Here is a 19,284-nt window from a genome sequence, read left to right as displayed (position 1 = left end):
TACCTGCTAATTACACCCCAATAAAAATAGTTTTATAAGAGCGTGGGTTTAACAATAGATATGTTAAACCCCATAACTCTTAATTTTAATACCCTTGATAAATTATTAGACGAGAATTGATCGGGCAAATTTTGGGGTATCACAGAAGGATGACTTTCTTTCATCCAACCCAATGAATTCTCCTCCTTTCCTCCACCCCTCCGCCCCCCCCCCCCCCCCCCCCCCCACAAAAAATTGCTTTGAATCCTCGTAAATTCTTTTACCACCTTAGAAGGCATCTTATAGAAAGAGTGATTCTAAGAAGAGTGATTCTACCACCCAAATTAAGGTACCTATTCTTCCATCCTCCTAACCTTTTCTTCATTTTAAGCAAGAGAGGAGTCCACGTCGCTACTTTCCTAGGACTAGACCCGATAGGAATTCCAAGGAAAATGAAATTTCTTTCTTCAACTTTACAAGAAAGGAAATACGCCACCACCTCCATGAAAGAAGGATTGTTATTAATGCCGATCAATTTTCTCTTATGATAGTTTATACCAAGGTCCGAAACCAATTCAAAAGCGCTAAGAATCGCTTTAATAGCCCAAACATGCTTCCAAGATCCTTCCCCCACAATAAGAGTATCATCCGCAAATTGAAAAATTTCTACCGAACAAGAACCCTTGATCACAAATCTTTCAAACCCACCACCATCAATGGATTGTCTCACCAATCCCGTTAAACCTTCCGCCGCAAGAACAAAAAGAAAAGGAGACAAATGATCGCCTTGTCTCAAACCACGGAACACTTCAAACTCTTTAGTAGGACTTCCATTGACAAGAACCGACATCCTACTATTGAAAATCAACAATTCCATCCATTTCAACCATCTACTCCCAAACTCCATTCTCTCCATCATGTACTTGAGATACTTCCAACTTACTGTGTCGTAAGCCTTCTCAAAATCCACCTTAAAAAGTAAACAATTTTTTCTTCCTTTCTATCATAGTCAACAACTTCATTGGCCACTAAAACCCCATCCAACAATTGTCTACCGGGAACAAAATCTCTTTGGCACGGAGAAACAATCGAATGAAGAATCCCTTTCAATCTTCCGGCCAAAAGTTTAGCTATCACTTTGTACATGAAACCCACTAAACAAATGGGTCTATAGTCATCCAAACATAAAAGGTTAGAAGATTTAGGCACCAAAGTCAAGAAGGAAGAAGTGATAGCTTTAGAAAGCATCCGCCCGGAATAGAAGTACTCAAAGAAGTTAACAAAATCATCTTTTAGAATAAACCAACACTTCTTGAAAAAGAAAAAAGAGTATCCATCTGGCCCCGGACTTTTGTCTCCCCCACAACTCCAAATCGCATCCCTAATTTCACTTTCCTTAAAAGGTTTTTCAATATCCTCCCTTTCCTCCCTTTTTAAACTATTAAAGAGAATACCATCCAAAAGGGGTCTCTTCTCATCAACTTCAACAAACTTTTTACCAAAATGATACAAGACTTCTTCCTTCACCTCCTCCGCCCCTTCAATCAAACCTCCATCAACCAAAAGGGGACCAATGTGGTTAATACTTCTTTTTTCTTTAATCACCTTATGGAAGAAGCCACTATTAGTATCTCCCTCTTTCACCCACTTTAATCTAGATTTTTGGATGAGTATGTTCTCTTTTATCCTCAAATTCCTCCAGATACGACTAGATGCCTCCTTCCTCCTATTCAAAATCCCCGTTAACAAGGCTCCATCTTCCATGGCTAAATCATCATCGGCCATATTAAGGTCTTTCACTCCCTCCTCTACCTCCAAATCTATCCTCCCAAAAACATCCACACTCCACTTCTTCAAAATATCCTTAAAGAGCCTTGGCTTTTCCTTAAGAATGAAGTCTCCTCTACCTTCAAACAACAACTTCTTCCATTCCATTTCGACAAAAGGAACAAAATAATCAACGGAAAACCATTCATTATTGAACTTGAACGGTTTCGGACCCCAATTGATGACATCTGAGACTAACCAAACCAGGCTATGATCCGAAATATCTCTATCTCCGATCAATTGGCCGACCACTCCCCATCCTTTAATCACAACATCGGAAACCAAGAATCGATCGATTCTACTCATAGATTTACCATCACCTCTATACCAAGAAAAATTCTTTCCTTTACACGGGACATCCACCAAGGCACTTTTTTGAATGAAATCCGAAAAAGCATCAAGCTCATTAAAATTAACCACCATAGACCTTCCCTTCCTCTCGCTCTTATTTTTTATAGCATTGAAATCCCCTCCCATGATCCATTCTCCGTCGTTAAATTTACTTTTCAACTCCAACAACTCCCTCCACATCCTTTTTTTATTAGAAAAACCACACGAGGAATACACATTCACGATATAATACGTTTCCCCCTTCCAAACCATCTTAGACCCCAAAAAACCTTCTCCCTTAAAACAATTAACCACATCCACATTACCCATCTTCCATAAGGTAATTAAACCTCCCGACCTACCCGAAGCATCAGAAAAGGAATAACCAATATCCACCTTGCTCCAAAAGCTATTAGCAACCTCGGCTTTCAAATTCGAAAGCTTAGATTCTTGAATCAAAAAAACATCAGCTTTGCCCTTCTTAATAATCGCACTTATTCTTCTCCTTTTAAGCGCGTTCATACCCCCTCTAATATTCAAACTTCCAATAATCATAACAACTGATTTATAGACTCCTTCCCAACTTCCACTCCAATGTTTCTCCCTTCCTCCAAACCGTTCAACTTATTCCCCAAAATAGCACGTCCCTCCCTTTCAACCTCCCCTAAACCAATAATAGCCTTCAAGAGTTTCTCCTTTGTTTTACCATCTAGCATCTCCCAAAGCCTCTCATTGTTCCTGCAAATATCTGACTCTTCATTCTGTAACCCATAATATTCACAAACAGCCCCACTCCTTTGAGAGTTCACCAAACCAAGAAAAGAATTTGAAAAGCCCACACTTTCCTTCTTACTGTCCCTCTTCCGATACCTACTGGTATTAATAATTTTTGCACCTTTGACGCACGTCCTCTCCTTCAAGCACCTATGTTTTAATCTTTTGACCCCTCTATTTTTAACCAAACCACCATTATCCTGCCCCCCACATCCTTTTTCTAAGATACAACCCACCACCGACTGGTTCAACGAGACACTAGGAGATAAAGCAGAAGGAAACTGTGAAACTGACTGATCCTCACCATGAAAACTCCCCACCCTTTCCAGCACAGGACCTGACCGCTCCTCCACACAATTCTTCCCAGCTTTTTCCGAAACAGGTATGTCATTACCGTCCACACCAATGGCTAAGTGACCCTCCTTAGAAGGAAATAACACAGGAAACAGACCCTTCTTACACTTCAACGCTGAAACAGCTTCATCAAAAATGTTGTCTACGGATTTAGTCACCCCAACCCTTTTAATGTCGCCGCTCCCTCCAACTAATTCCTCCCCTCTAGCACTACAACCCCCACAATGACCAGAATAATGAGAAGGAGCTAGACACAGTTTAGAAATATTAACAGAAGGATAAATCGAACAGCCATCTGTATCTTCAAACCCGGAACCTTCCATCCCAACCTGTAAATCATTGGACATAAAATCATCCGAGTCCGAAGACTCGGGGCCAGGGATTTGAGTTTTAATAGTACCTGAATAAGCCATGGGCGAACCATAGACGTCTTCTCTGAGCACCAACGTGAAGGATTCACCATCGATGACGACCTTGAATTCTTCAGGGATGATAAAATGCAGCTTCACTCTGATCATAATTCGCGCCACGTCAAGACAAACCCCTCTGGAAGTGTGCTCATCAATGCTGATGAAAGAACCCAGTTGATCTCCCAGCGCCGAGAAAAAGTCAGAATTCCAAGCGTGGACTGGAATGCCGAAAGCTCTGATCCACACTACTCTCAAGTCTTCCATTTCTTAATGTCCTCAAACCACTCTTTCTACCATGATTGGCCCTCCTCAATTAATTCTTCAATAAAGCCTACCTCCTTCTCTTCTAAAAGACAAACGTTTCCCCCCCAATGGAATCACCTTGATAGCAAAAATCCCCACCATTTCCAGATGCATCTGAACGTTGTATGCAGAGCCTGGGATTTTGACTCTGCCCACATAAGCCTTGGCAAAGCGCTCTCTATTTTCAACTTTAGAGGAAAACGACATCAGGTGAACCTGTTGCTTCTCCCTAGCTACTGCATTCGCCGAACCAACTTTAAGAACCACCTCCGCATAACTCTTCCCTTCTGTTCTTCCGGCATAAAACCCAGACGAACCCTTCAAAGATGCATCAAACCCATCCTTACTCGGCGTCACGTTTCCAGTCACCGCGAACCTCCTAAACTTTCCTCTAACAACCTCCCCCTGTTGAATCTAGGATGATTCACATGAATCTTCCTACCCGCTATCTGAACATTGTCAAGACGAACCCCTAACATCCTATGGTATTCCTCCCCCTTGAAGCGTGCGAAGCCAAAACGCCTCCCCCTGTTGTTCCTTCTCGGTGAAATTGCCATTTCCACAATTTTACCAATACACCCAAACAATTCAAACAAATCCTTTGCCGTAAAAAAGTCCGGAAATTCTGAGATATAGAAAGATTCCACCGCCCCTCCATCTTCACGGTTGTTACGGTTCATCCCTCCTAGAGGAAAGACATCCCATTTCTGAAAAGAGAACCCGTTCCTACGATTGCGCGGTACCCTTGTCCATTCTGCATCCTTGGCTTCGATGTGCTTCTCGTTCATCAAAACTCACAGAACCCTAACCCCCTTTTAGAGAGAGGTCAGAGCAAAATGACTTTAAGGAGAGAAAATTTTGTATATATATATATATATCATATTTATAATAATATATATTTTTTTTACAAAAATAATAAATTAAAATCTACTATATTATTTTTATGTGTGAAAAAAACAAAGAAAAAAAATATGTACCTATTTCTAAAAATTTCACATACAGTTTTCTAACAATTTTACCTATTCTGCATATATTCTAACATGCATATATTCTAACATTTTAACATATTTATACAAAAAATTATACAAATTTCATCAAAAAAATCTAAAATATTATACACAAATCTAACCATCACTACTTACACATTACAAACTTCACTAAAAAATATGCATACTTTAAACTAGTTCATACAACCCAATATAAAATAATAAACAATTTAATTCATATGTGTACCTTAAATAATGGATTTGATGAAAAAACTAAAAGGAACTTTGAATACAACAAGTAGCTTGAGTCTTGAAATTGTTGATTTGTGTTAAAAATGAAAGCTTTAAGAGATTTTGAGGGTTTTGAAGTGTGGAACCGTAGATGGGAGAAAGAGAGAATGAAAGAGTGAAAGAGTGAAATTTGTTGAATTTGAAATGTGAGAAAGGAAATTGACGTGGTGGTATTTAAAGCAAATTTGTCAGGTGAAAAAATACCTCGCAACTTTTAGAGTCGTTGAGACATGTTATGTCGCAGTGTTTGTCAGTCAAACGTACACCTGCCACAATGTGCCATCAGTAAATGTTAGACATAATTTCCCCCAATTTTAAAATACAGTTGCGGGGTGTTTTTCATCTAGCAACTTTTGCGGGGTATTTTTCACCTAGCAACTTTCTTTTAGAAAATGTCAAATTGTGCCATCAATAAATGTCAGACATAATTTCCCCCCAATTTTTTTAAAACATAGTTGCGGGATGTTTTTCACCTAGCAACTTTTAAAAATTTCAAACTTCCCACAGTCTATTGCGAGAGAGAAAAACATTTATTTATTTTCAAGGTGAAATACACCCCGCAAGTGCACTAATTTGCGAGATGACTAACAATTGGCAAACTCACCTGCTAATATGTTGTTTTCTTGTAGTGAAATGGTGACTCAGGGTTCTCGAAGATAGGTCTCGTGACCGAAGGATTAATAGGGAACTTCCCGGTGGTGTTGGGGGTACTGCCCCTTGCGATGGTATTGATGAAATTTCCGTTGTCGGTGCATCAGCGGTAGATGTCCCGGCAGGAGACAAAACCGTTGTTTTCTCAGTCGCCGACCCGAGAGGTGTTTCTACTACATTTTGTGCATTGTTCCGTGGTAGGTTAGAAGTATTATTGGTATCCATTTTTTGATGTGTCATTTCAGGTAAAAATATTCTACTTCTTAAAGTCATGCATAATCGAACATTGTAACTATTTTATGCAACAAATCACAAAAGCAAAACACAAAATTTGTAAAAAAAAAGTTGTTTTTTTTTAAACTCTAGCACAAGGTTTCACTGGGCGTGCCAATTTGTTTACCATAAAATTTGGTAAACACCTGCTAGTCTCTTTTAAAAAGTTTACTTGCAGGATCGACTAATGAATCCTAAAACATAGTGCAGAAGTTCATCTAAATTTTGTACAAGTTTGTGCGAAAAGTAAAGGATTTCGACGTGAGCGAAATCTTGATACTAAGATAAGAGAAATAAAAGTAAACTTGCTAGAAATGAAAGAACATCTTTGACCACTTAAGCTATTTTGATGATAAAAGATTTCACTTAATCAAGTGTTGTCATCATCAAAACTAAAATGTTTATGTCAACTTGTCATCAACAAAACCATTTGGATCATCTCAACGGTTGTAACCTGCAAGCAAATAGATCCATACTCGTGCAACCGACAATAATGAAACGCTTTGAAAGTCCAAATCAATGAGCTTCACAACTTTTCTTTTTATCTGTACGCCTAGCATGTAAGGTAATGGCGAAAAATTATTACAAAAAAAGCCAAAATTTTGGATTGTTTAGGCATACTTCCACATTTGATGTTTCCTTTGCATCTAGTCATGAACGACAGACATCCATTCATTCACTTATTTTGAAATTCTTATGGATTTAAAGTGCTTCATTTAAGTTGTTTAACATTAGTAACTCAGTTTCTCATATTATCAATTAAATAATAAAAGGATGTATGTTAGGATGCTAATTAGGAACCCTAACAAACTAAGGAAAACTAAGAGAAATAAAATAGACAAATAAAATTAACTAAGAAAATTAAAGACTTTTTCATTTCATTCATATCCCAAATGTGTAAAAGACACTACATTATATAATATCACTAATGGATAATCTAACCTAAAAGTCCAACAACTATTAAAAGCCCAAACTATCCTAAGAATGTTCTAGAAGACATCATAATTTAACATAACTCTCAATACATCAAAATACTAATAAAACTTATTTAACTAGTAAATTATTCTATTAAACTTCCTATCATCACTCACCCCTTCAAAAACAATCTTGTCCTCAAGGTTGTAAAAATGTAGAGTTCCTCTGAGCTTTCCCGGATCCCAATGCTTGAACTCATAGGAACCATATAATGTAGACATATCGAATTGTTGACATATTTGAGCACAATGAATTAGAAATTGATCAGAAATAGATTCTTGCCTTGAATCACCAATAAATTCTAATGAAACAATTATACTGCTAAACAATCCACATGCTCTTGAATAAGCTCTTAAGATAGCTATGTCCCTTTCACCTTTTATTCTATTAGCATTTTGGATGATACAAAAGTTGTGAAAAATGATGCTAATGTTAGAAAAGATATGAATCCAGACATAATTTGATGATACAGTAGCATAAAATTGGAGTTGCAATGGTATTTTAATTGTGTGGGACCCGGTTCTCAAAAGGATAATTGTACTGATGGTAGAAAAGTTGTTTTGCATTAGGAAACAAGTGTAATGGTTGGACGCTTGTTCAATTCTAGTGGGGAGTGGAAAAAACAAATTGTCTATCCAAAGGTGGAGGATTGTTTGGCCATGTGATGGATAATGATGCCTTGTCCCACGCGCTTGAAGGAGAGACAGGTGTGTCAGTGTTACTGCACACAGTAATGACGTGTTGTGGGGTGAAATGGTATTAAAACAAAGTATGTGGTACACAATGGTTGGAGGGTGAGTGGTCACATGGATTATGATATTATTGAATGATTGTGATTTATCCTTGATAAATGGATGTTGATCTAATGGTGAGGAGCAAGTTACTTTTATGAAGTAAACCAAAGGTGGCTTTGATGGAAAAGGCAAAAAAACTCTGTACGCCGGTTTTGACAGAAATGAAAAAAATTCTTATTGTGGTTTCTCCGGTGATGGATGATATGCAAATACGACTGGAGATTTTAGTGGTGGTGACAAAGATGAAGTAAAACTTATCTGTTTCAATAGTGGTGGCTAAGATGAATATTTATTCGGAGGTTTTAATGGTGGTTTTGAGGGTGGCGACTCTTTTTCTGCTGAAAGCGGCAACGGAGTTACCAAGTCAGGTATCAATCTTAAGGGTGGTAGATTAGAAATCAATAACTTCAAAACCAGATCTGTATTATTTTTTCTCTCTCTCACGTGTTTGAACACCCAAGAATTCAATGGCTTCAGAATTAGATATGGCAAAAAGATTTCTACTGCGTCTGAATCATCTTTTTCACCTCTTTCTTCATCAACAACAACTTGTTCTCGAAAAAATATTTCTATAGATTTCAGATCTGGCTCCTCTTCTTCATCATGTTGTTCTTCTTTTGGATCTGTTCGAACAATATTTTTTTGATACTTTTCTCTGCAATTTTTTTGTAAATCCGAAAACTCTTGAGAAAATTTTTGTGACGAAGTTTTGAAAGAATAACTCAAATTTTGAATTTGTTCCTTCAACTCTTCTCTATTTTTGTTTGCAATCTCATGAGTTTCAATCAAATATTGTTTGAGAGTTTCTAGTTGTGAATAGAAATCTTGAGATTGAGATTGGTAGCTACGATAACTTGAATGTTCATGAAAGGTGGAAAATGATTGTTGAGGTGAAGTATAAATTATGTGTTGTTGATATGGAATATATGGGGTGTAGAAATTTTGAGGTTGAGGTGGAGCAGAATCTATATTTTGTTGTTGGTGTGGAGTGAAAGTTGAAAATGGAGGATTTGAGAATGAATAGTAATATGGAGGGTATGAGTTTATGGGTGGTGGATATGGATATGCCATGGGAGGAAGATTGAGTGCAAGAATGAAAGCACCAATGTTAGGATGCTAATTAGGAACCCTAACAAACTAAGGAAAACTAAGAGAAATAAAATAGACAAATAAAATTAACTAAGAAAATTAAAGACTTTTTCATTTCATTCATATCCCAAATGTGTCAAAGACACTACATTATATAATATCACTAATGGATAATCTAACCTAAAAGTCCAACAACTATTAAAAGCCCAAACTATCCTAAGAATGTTCTAGAAGACATCATAATATAACATAACTCTCAATACATCAAAATACTAATAAAACTTATTTAACTAGTAAATTATTCTATTAAACTTCCTATCAATGTAAAATTGCTCTAAGTAGTGGGACTGTAAGATATGTATGGTCGATTAAAAACCCAATTATCTTGAAATAGTTTGGGGTTCAATTCGGTAATTAATGGAGTACTCCGAATTTGATTCAGCAAAGAACTGAGTCAAATTTAGTTTAAAACTAAGTTTGATTCATTTTATTCTAGAAGTTAGGGGAAAATTTACCATTTTATAGTTGGGTGAAATATACTCCTTTCACATTGGAATATGTGTGTGGTCGATGGGATGTCATTTATTTTTCACTTAAATCCCATGTATGACCGATGTGATATTTCTTGTATAATTGATATGAAATCCTTAATATTTTTAAAATATAATTACTTTTAATTATGCTTCGTTTGTGATAGGAAGTTATTCCTACCAAACTAATAATCTAGGGTTTCTACTAGAAAAGGGGAAGAACACTAAAATGAGTAAATAAAATAAAAGGATTAAAGATAAATTTCATTTGATTTCTTTGATAACCTTAATTGTGTCAAAGACACTACATATATAGATCTCATAGTGGATGTTCAATTAAAAACCCAAATACACAAAAGCCCAATACAATACTAATAATATAAGTTCTATTATTACCCCTATCAATAACAATACTAATAATATAATTCCTATAATACCATTCTATCATTTCCGCGGGGTTCACTTAAACCTTGTCCTCAAGGTTCTTAAAATAGCACTTAAAATAATTTTTAATGCTAAAAATTTGTGACAGCTTTGAATTCCAAAGCCAATATACCAACCAAACTATCATTGTCCATTTTTGATAAATAATCTTTGATTTTACCCCAGAAAAGTGCATAAATGCGAAAGATTTACTAGCAGGGTTTGGAGCACTACCAATAACAAACTCAATAAGAATATTTTGCTTTGAAACTGTTGTATGCCAGCCGGAACATGTCAGTACTCCTGGAATAATATCCTCGGAACATTCAAGCTCTATTTTCTGCAAAAAGAAGCCTTGAAGTGCATCCTTATTGAGTGAGGTTTTAAATAAGTCATTAATGTGACTTAAACCATTATGTAAAACAGATAACAGCATGTGTGAATCTAACCATACAAGATGTAATATGGATCCAAACACCATTTCAGTGTGAGAGGCTTCAATATTGGATTCTTTCCAATCTAGTTATTCACAGGTTTCAATAGATGGAAGCTCTACAAGACATAAACTACCTTCTAAAAGAAATGCAGCTATATTATTCTTGGAGTTGTTACAATATACTATTAAAGAAAAGGAAAGTGGTGTTACGTGAATATTAGGGCCATCAGTGACTAGTTCGACGGAATTTTCCGTAACAGTCGTGATCCAAACGAAGTTGTGAACCGTAACTTGACCACCATGAGTCCAACAAATCAACTGCAAAGGCTTTTCTTGATTCCATATGAACCTGAATTCATATTCCTTCAAGTATATAATTTCATGCTTCACGTACCAACGGTTGTTGCTAAAATACCATATCTTTACAGCATCATAATTTTCACATTCAACAACACCCGCAAGAAGATCATAACTGCAATTCCACTTCAGAAATTTTAGTTTTGCATTAACTCTTTTACTAACACTAAACTTGCTTCTTTCCAATCCATTCCTCTCAAAGAAAACAATGGAGGGACATTCGTTTTCAGCTTTTCTGTCACATATAGTTGCAATTTTAGCACCACTGGGCATCCCCTTCAAAATTGCTCCAACAAACATTTTTTTCTCTGAAGAAGCAAACAGCACTCTATCTTGCACGTTGTATGTAACACCTGTATATTTTAATTTTTAATTTAAATGGAAATTTAATTTATAATTAGAATTATTGGTGGTTTGTGGGATTTAAGTGGAAGAAAGATGGTTTATAGTATTGGGCCAAGTGTGGTGTTAGTAAAGAGGGGGTGCTATGTTAGTAAAGCCCTTTACTAATTAATATGTTATTTTTCATAAAAGTAAGGAAAATTGGGAGAAAGGAAAAAGGAACGTGAAAAGCAGAGCAGAGGAGATGAGGGATTGGAAAGCTGGTACGTGAAGAGGAGCAATGGAGGGAGAGACCAATCAAGAATCTTTGGCTAAGGTAAGGGGGACTCTCTGGTTATCATCTATTATCGTATTCTTGGATAATAATATTGATTAGGGATGTTGTTGAGTCAATTGGATTATATGTCGGGTTTAGGGAGGTTATGAATTGATGAAAATTGCATGGATTATTGATTGATTATGTGTTGTTTTGATGTGTGATGATGAATAATGATGCAATTGATGATTAACTGCCTGTATATGACGTTTAGAGTCAGTTTTGGACTCAGATTGAGTCAGGTCGCAGGATCTGACGCAGACCCAAAAATCTGTGAAATCGCCAGTTCGCACTGCGTCCCCGTGTTGGCGCCGCGAAGGCGTACTTGTTTTCTCGTATCGCGCCGCTTGCATAGGTTGGCACCGCGAACGCGTTTGTGTGGTTCACGTTGCGCCGCGAGTCTTGGTTGCGCCGCGTGCTGTAGGGATAGTTGTTTTCTTGAAAAGTTAAATGATGTGTAACTTTCGAACCGTAGGTCTGTTTCTGGTGCCGTTTCGAGCACGATGAATCTTATGAGATAGCCTATGTTTTAAATGATGGAATGAGGTGTGAATCCAATTATTTTTATATATGATTTTATTTCTTGGTGAGTGATGTATTGTACATATATCTGATGAGATGTGTTAAATACATGCTACGTTGAAATATTAATCATGTGACGATTTGTTTAATTGGATGATATATTGTTGACATATATGATGAAATGTGACAATATAAGATGTTGTTTTGAAAAACATTATGATGTGATGATTTGTTGAGAGTTGTATGATGATGACTGATTTGCTTTGGAATGATGTGGATACATGTGTGTTCTTATTATTGATGATGATGATTGATGTGGACACATGTATGTTCTTTAATGATGATAATGATGATGAATGATTGTATTTGAATGATGCTAATGTATATAAACATACTTTGATGATGATGATGATGATGATGAAATGGGTATTTGATGATGTTACTCATTAGACTTGACGATGGTATAAGTATGTTGTATATGTTGCATTCATTCATATTCATTGATGATACTGTATCCATAAGGGTGTGTTGGATCAGTAAAGGGCATGATTCCCATTGTGTGGAATCTGTGCTGGCAGGGCCGTATCTGGATGATGTTGGATCGGTCATGGGTTATTCCCATTGGATGATGTTGGTACCACATGCATAGTGTCAGTTCATACATATGCATACTTTTATAACATGATTGGAAGTATTCCAGTGTTATAAATATTGATGACGTGTTGGTTGTGTGTTTTGTTGAATTAATATTGAGTATGACTGTCTGTTTGAAAGATGTGTTTTGTTGACGTTTGTGTAAATGAAGGATGTTCCTGATAATCTGAATATGATGAAATTGGGTGAATAATATAACTATGATGTGTTGTTATTTAAGATGCAATAACATTTGTTAACTGTGATGAGGCTCACCCTTACTGTTACCATTTTCAGATTGAGGATAGCTGCTTTCGACTGGGTGAGGATTAGTTCGTAAGTCAGTGTTTTAGTGTAGCGTCAGGTGTCATGCTCTGATATTGTAACACTGGGGGAACGCTAGTTTAGAGTTTATGATGATACTCTATCGTGTTGTTATTGTATTAGATTATGTGGGATATTGCATAGATGGTGTTATGCTTATTCGTATGATGAATTTTCCGCTGTGTTAACATGAGATGTTTATGAGTTATGATGAATTGTTCCTTAGTGAAAGCATGACAATGAAATTTATGATAAATTGTTTTAATTGGAATTGTGGCACCCTTGTTTTCATGTTTTACTCTAAATTATTTTATAAATTTCTGCGGGGGTTTAGAAGGGTGTTACAATAGTGGTATCAGAGCAGGTCGGTCCGTCCGGCCAATTGTCGAGTCAGTTGAGTTGCACGACAGTTGTATACTGTTGGTGTCTTATCCCTTAGTACACGACATGTGAGTGAATCACTGTCGATACTTGTTTGTTTTGTTGCAGGTGTTGGATTGAAACAAGTGGTGGAGAAGCTTGGCTTCTCGGTGATGTTTCAGTTGTAAGATAATTGATTCAGTAGGCTGTTGTTGGCAACAGTGCAAGCGTTGTTGGAGTTGTTGTTTCCCGAATCGAAGGTGACTTGGAATTAAGATTTGACTGGTAATTGAGTTGGAACATCTTGAAGGAAGATGATTAGAGGTATTTGGTGATTATTTGTAGGAGAGGAAAATTTGAAATTTGCGATGTGTCAGCTCTGCTGGTATGGTGCAAAGTTGTCAGTTGAGTAGCCTTGGGTCTTAGAAGAGGATCAGTTGCAAGTTTGCAAAGAGGATTGATGTAGTAACGTTTCAGAAATCGCACTTCGGCGATGGGATGTGTTGCTCAAGTTATAATAATGTTTGGAAGTGAAGAGATATGATAAAGGGCTGTCTGGAATGCGATCGAATTGAAGAGAATGAGTTTTCGAGTGAGATTTTCGTAAGCGAAACGCAGGAAAATTGCTGAATAGCTGCGGAACTTCGAAAATTCATAACTGGAGTTCTGGACATCCGAATTGAGTTCCATTTGAAGCGTCAGAAAGCTAACGAGATGAACTTTGTTATAAAAATAGTTGCAGCAGCTGTAACATATTTAATTGTGACAGGATGACGTTGGAAAGAGGTGGAGTTACGGTTACTCTTGTTCTTATAACTAGACTTGTTTATTGGTACTGCATGGGATGTCAGTGTCAGTGTTGAATGGATCGAAGGAATAATTAGAAGGTTTGCTGAGGAGTAATTTTAAGAATTGAATTTACCAATTGAGGAGTTTTGGATATATTGTATGGAGTGTCGCTGCATGATATCAGTGTTGCATTTTTCGGGCAATGATTGGAAAATTCATATCTTGAGTTCCGAGTGTCGGATTAATGTGCCGTTTGAACCTACGAGGAGGAGGGATTGTGTTCTAACTTATGGAAGAGTTATAAATACAGTAGAGTGACCCTATGAGGAGAGGTTCTGAAGTCGGTTATGGAAGCGTGAAACTGGTTGAATAGGAATGCCTACTACCGTGATTGTTTGAAACAAAAATTGAGTGGAACATGTTGTTGATGAATAGGTTGATGAGATGTTCGGTAATAAAGATGGTTTGAGTGCCGATGAATTTTAGTGAAGAGTGCATTGGTAGTAAAGATGGAATAAACCTTAGAATTCTTGGAATCGTATTTGTGATGGCAAAGTAACGATAAGTATAAAAGAAGAATTGTAGGGAATTTCTAACAATTGTTAACGTGAGGAAGACTTTGTTGAGATTCTGAGTGGGATGATATTTGGACGTGAAGGATGTAATAGAATTTGGATTAAAACCACGAGTTATGAATGTTGTCTTGGTCTTGCAGGTTAATTGTATGGTTCAAAATTCGAAGTGTTTAGTGATCATAAGAGTTGAAGTACCTCTTTGATCAGAAAGGGCTTAATATGAGGCAGTAGAGATGATTAAAGTATTTTTTTTTAGGATTAGGATTTTGGTTTGAATTACCATCCTAATGAGGAAAATGTTGTGCTATTGTGTTGCGTAAGAAGTCTTTAAAATGTTGGTGCTAATGATGAATGAGTTGGATTTAATTAGACAATTTAGAGACTTGAGTTAGTATGTGAAGGCACTCCTAATAGTGTTAGATTGAGTATGCTAGAAGATGACTAGTGGTATTCTTGACGAGATTAGAGAAGGTCAGAAAGATGATGTTGAGTTGATCGATAGGTTGACTTTGAATTACCAAAGTAAAGGCGGTGAATTCAGAATCGACGAAAACGATGTAATGAGGTTGAGTGATTGGATTTGTGTAACTGATGTTTTGAGCTTCAGAAGGATATTCTAGAAGGACACCGTAGTGAATTATTGGACTATGACGATGTTAATGAGTTTGGGTGCAAACTCGGAAAGGGACACTATTATGTAGTAACGACGGTTTATGCTTAAATATGATTTTCAACTAATATTGACAAATTTAGGACTTGATCACCCTAAATCTCTTGTTGGTAGTAGATGAAATCATATAGAAGAGATAAGCTTATTTTGTTACCTTAATGGTTTAAGATGTGATGAATACTAAGCCGTGAGAATAATCACTCACTATGTTGTGTGGACTTATGAAGAAGTGAATATGAAAGAGTGCAACATGGTGGATGATGACTTAAGACGGGTAATCAGAGTCGCGCAGCGAAAGTGTGATGTGGAGTAGTGTTATGAGTACTACTCGCGGGAAGTAAGGAATTAATATGTCGGAAGCCTACATAGAGAATATGTATTGATCTATATGTTGGATTTAGAATCCAGTGGATGTAAGGATGTCGTGTCGAAGAATTATAACTCTTTTGAATAATTGCCGAGATGATGAATATGTTATTACGGTTGTACGTAGTTAACGAGTATGTATTCGGCGAAATTAAAACGAAGAGTTGATGCTATATGACATTGTAATAATTTTGTGTTATTGTTAAGGGGTTATTGTAGATTCTAGATATAATGAGGAATTATACTCTATGAAGGGAGGAATTGATTTAATTCTTAGAAAAGAGCGAAACTCAATTTGAGTTGTTTTGTAAGAAATGGCGTATTGAGGCTGATGAGCGTGATTATAATTACTTGTGTGCACTCGTTCCGATGGCCGGAATGTTTAATAGATGTAGTAACTCAGGAATTTGTTTTTGAGTGCAAGTAAGTATTACTGAGTGGTAAATTGGTACCATGAGTGATGAAGAATGATTCTTGAACGAATAAGTAAAGAGAGTCGGGATCGGGTAAAGCTCAGAAGTCTAATTGGTATAGATGATTGTGATGAGTAGTCAGAGTAGTGCGGAAAAAAAAACGGAATGTAAAGTGTTGGATAATCGATGGCTTGACTTAAGAGGAGTCAGATAATTCGAATTCAATGGTATAGGAATATGAGTATTGAGTTTCTTGAAGGAAGCGGTTGGCGAAAAGTGTAAGTACTATTTTATCGCTCAGATGGAAGAGTATGTCTAAGGTTGGTATGTTTGGTAGATGGTATGCATTACTGCAGTGTTGATCAGTGTGATCATACTATAGATTGTGTAATTGTATTACTCGGCTGTTGAGCGTATTGTATAGGTTGTACCTCAATGTTCTGTTGTTGTTAACCTTTTGGAGCTATAGCGAGTGGTATACTTTTGGATAGTCAAATGCGACGTAAGAACTGGGATTTGAATGTATGAAACATGTTTCCTATTGGTTATGTCAGATGGATTTTGAGGATTGACCGATGGTAATGTTAATTGGGAGCAGGAGAGTCAGGTGGAGGACTCTTATACGAGCTGGTTACTTGAGGTATGTTTTTGAGGACGAAAACTCTTTTAGTGGGGGAGAGTTGTAACACCCGTATATTTTAATTTTTAATTTAAATGGAAATTTAATTTATAGTTAGAATTATTGGTGGTTTGTGGGATTTAAGTGGAAGAAAGATGGTTTATAGTATTGGGCCAAGTGTGGTGTTAGTAAAGAGGGGGTGTTATGTTAGTAAAGCCCTTTACTAATTAATATGTTATTTTTCATAAAAATAAGGAAAATTGGGAGAAAGGAAAAAGGAACGTGAAAAGCAGAGCAGAGGAGATGAGGGATTGGAAAGCTGGTACGTGAAGAGGAGCAATGGAGGGAGAGACCAATCAAGAATCTTTGGCTAAGGTAAGGGGGGACTCTCTGGTTATCATCTATTATCGTATTCTTGGATAATAATATTGATTAGGGATGTTGTTGAGTCAATTGGATTATATGTCGGGTTTAGGGAGGTTATGAATTGATGAAAATTGCATGGATTATTGATTGATTATGTGTTGTTTTGATGTGTGATGATGAATAATGATGCAATTGATGATTAACTGCCTGTATATGACGTTTAGAGTCAGTTTTGGACTCAGATTGAGTCAGATCGCAGGATCTGACGCAGACCCGAAAATCTGTGAAATCGCCAGTTCGCGCCGCGTCCCCGTGTTGGCGCCGCGAAGGCGTACTTGTTTTCTCGTATCGCGCCGCGTGCATAGGTTGGCGCCGCGAACGCGTTTGTGTGGTTAAGGTCGCGCCGTGAGTCTTGGTTGCGCCGCGTGCTGTAGCGATAGTTGTTTTCTTGAAAAGTTAAATAATGTGTAACTTTCGAACTATAGGTCTGTTTCTGGTGCCGTTTCGAGCACGATGAATCTTATGAGATAGCCTATGTTTTAAATGATGGAATGAGGTGTGAATCCAATTATTTTTAAATATGATTTTATTTCTTGGTGAGTGATGTATTGTACATATATGTGATGAGATGTGTTAAATACATGCTACGTTGAAATATTAATCATGTGACGATTTGTTTAATTGGATGATATATTGTTGACATATATGATGAAATGTGATAATATAAGATGTTGTTTTGAAAAACATTATGATGTGATGATTTGTTGAGAGTTGTATGATGATGACTGATTTGCTTTGGAATGATGTGGATACATGTGTGTTCTTATTATTGATGATGATGATTGATGTGGACACATGTATGTTCTTTAATGATGATGATTGTAACACCCTTCTAAACCCCGCGGAAATTAATAAAATAATTCAGAGTAAAACATGAAAACAAGGGTGCCACAATTCAATTTAAAACAAATTATCATAAATCAATTGTCATGCTTCACTTAGGGGAAAATCATCCATTTAACAAAATCATGTTTCTATACAGCGGAACATTAATCAACAGATAAGCATAACATCATCTATGCAATATCTCACAAAATTACTCCAATAACAACAAAATAGAGTATCATCATAAACTCTAAAACTAACGTTCCCCCAGTGTTACAATATCAGAGCATGACACCGACGCTTTACCAAATAAACTGACTCATGAGCTAATCCTCACCGAGCCAAAAGCCGCTACTCGCCAATCTGAAATCATCAAAGTAAGGGTGAGTCTCATTCACAATTAACAAATGTTATCGAATCATAAACAATAACACATCATAGTCACATTATTCATCCAATTTCATTATTTCAGATTGTCAGGAAGTACTCATCAACACACAACAACAAATAGAATACATTACCAAGAGACAACACCACAATTCATCCAAACAAATCATAACCATTATACAATCATCCCATATTATAACATTGGACAATCTTCCATTCATGTTATAATAACACAAGTAGCCTAATGCAAATGCAACTATATGCATGTGGTACCAAAATTTGGGATAACCCAACTCACCGATCCACCATCGTCAAGGATACGGCAACACCCACTCACTAATTCCACACAATGGGAATTAGCTACCACTGATCCACCATCGTCAAGGATCAGCCACATAATGATTATGAATGCATGTATCAACCATAACATGCTCATCACCCACATAAATCAACCAATGTCATAATCATCAATCACCACAATAATCAATAGCCATACACAGTTATGCTATTTCTCACCCATAATAAAATACATATTTTTCATCAACAATATATGTATAACAAACACCAATTACAACCACAACATCATAACAGGTAAATCATTCATCATACTGTGCAACAACAATAACACCCCTCACAATCGTGTACTAAGTACAACAAAGCAATTCATCAACGACAGAGTAATTACCTCATCATTCATCAAAACACATGATAACCATATTTACCATGAACAACACCCATTTGCACAATTTAACAGAAGCAACCACATTATCACAACATACATCATTGCACATATTCAACTATGCACACAACAACCATTGCACCTCATCAGCTATGCAAAACCATAATAAACCACATTTGAAGAAAATGATACTTTTTAAAATAAAATCAAGTTGTTATTGTTATATTTATTTTATATGGTAGAACATTCAATTTAA

The 19,284-nt window shown here is 36.6% G+C and overlaps 1 protein-coding gene across 1 annotated transcript; it reads right to left on the bottom strand.

The window, feature by feature from the left end:
* Window positions 1–259: 259 nt before the first annotated feature.
* On the bottom strand, window positions 260–895 carry LOC131597683 (uncharacterized). The gene has a single exon (XM_058870362.1). It carries the CDS (start codon window positions 893–895, stop codon window positions 260–262), a length of 636 nt encoding a protein of 211 aa, XP_058726345.1.
* Window positions 896–19,284: the final 18,389 nt, after the last annotated feature.

Source organism: Vicia villosa, linkage group LG4, assembly GCF_029867415.1.
Source record: "Vicia villosa cultivar HV-30 ecotype Madison, WI linkage group LG4, Vvil1.0, whole genome shotgun sequence".
In the NCBI taxonomy this organism is placed as follows: Eukaryota; Viridiplantae; Streptophyta; class Magnoliopsida; order Fabales; family Fabaceae; genus Vicia; species Vicia villosa.
The sequence above is the reverse complement of the archived record's forward strand: the minus strand, read 5'-3'. Positions and strand labels throughout refer to the sequence as shown.

Excerpts from the sequence above, each read along its gene's own strand:
- LOC131597683 (XM_058870362.1), bottom strand. The coding sequence starts at position 895 with ATGGAGAGAATGGAGTTTGGGAGTAGATGGTTGAAATGGATGGAATTG.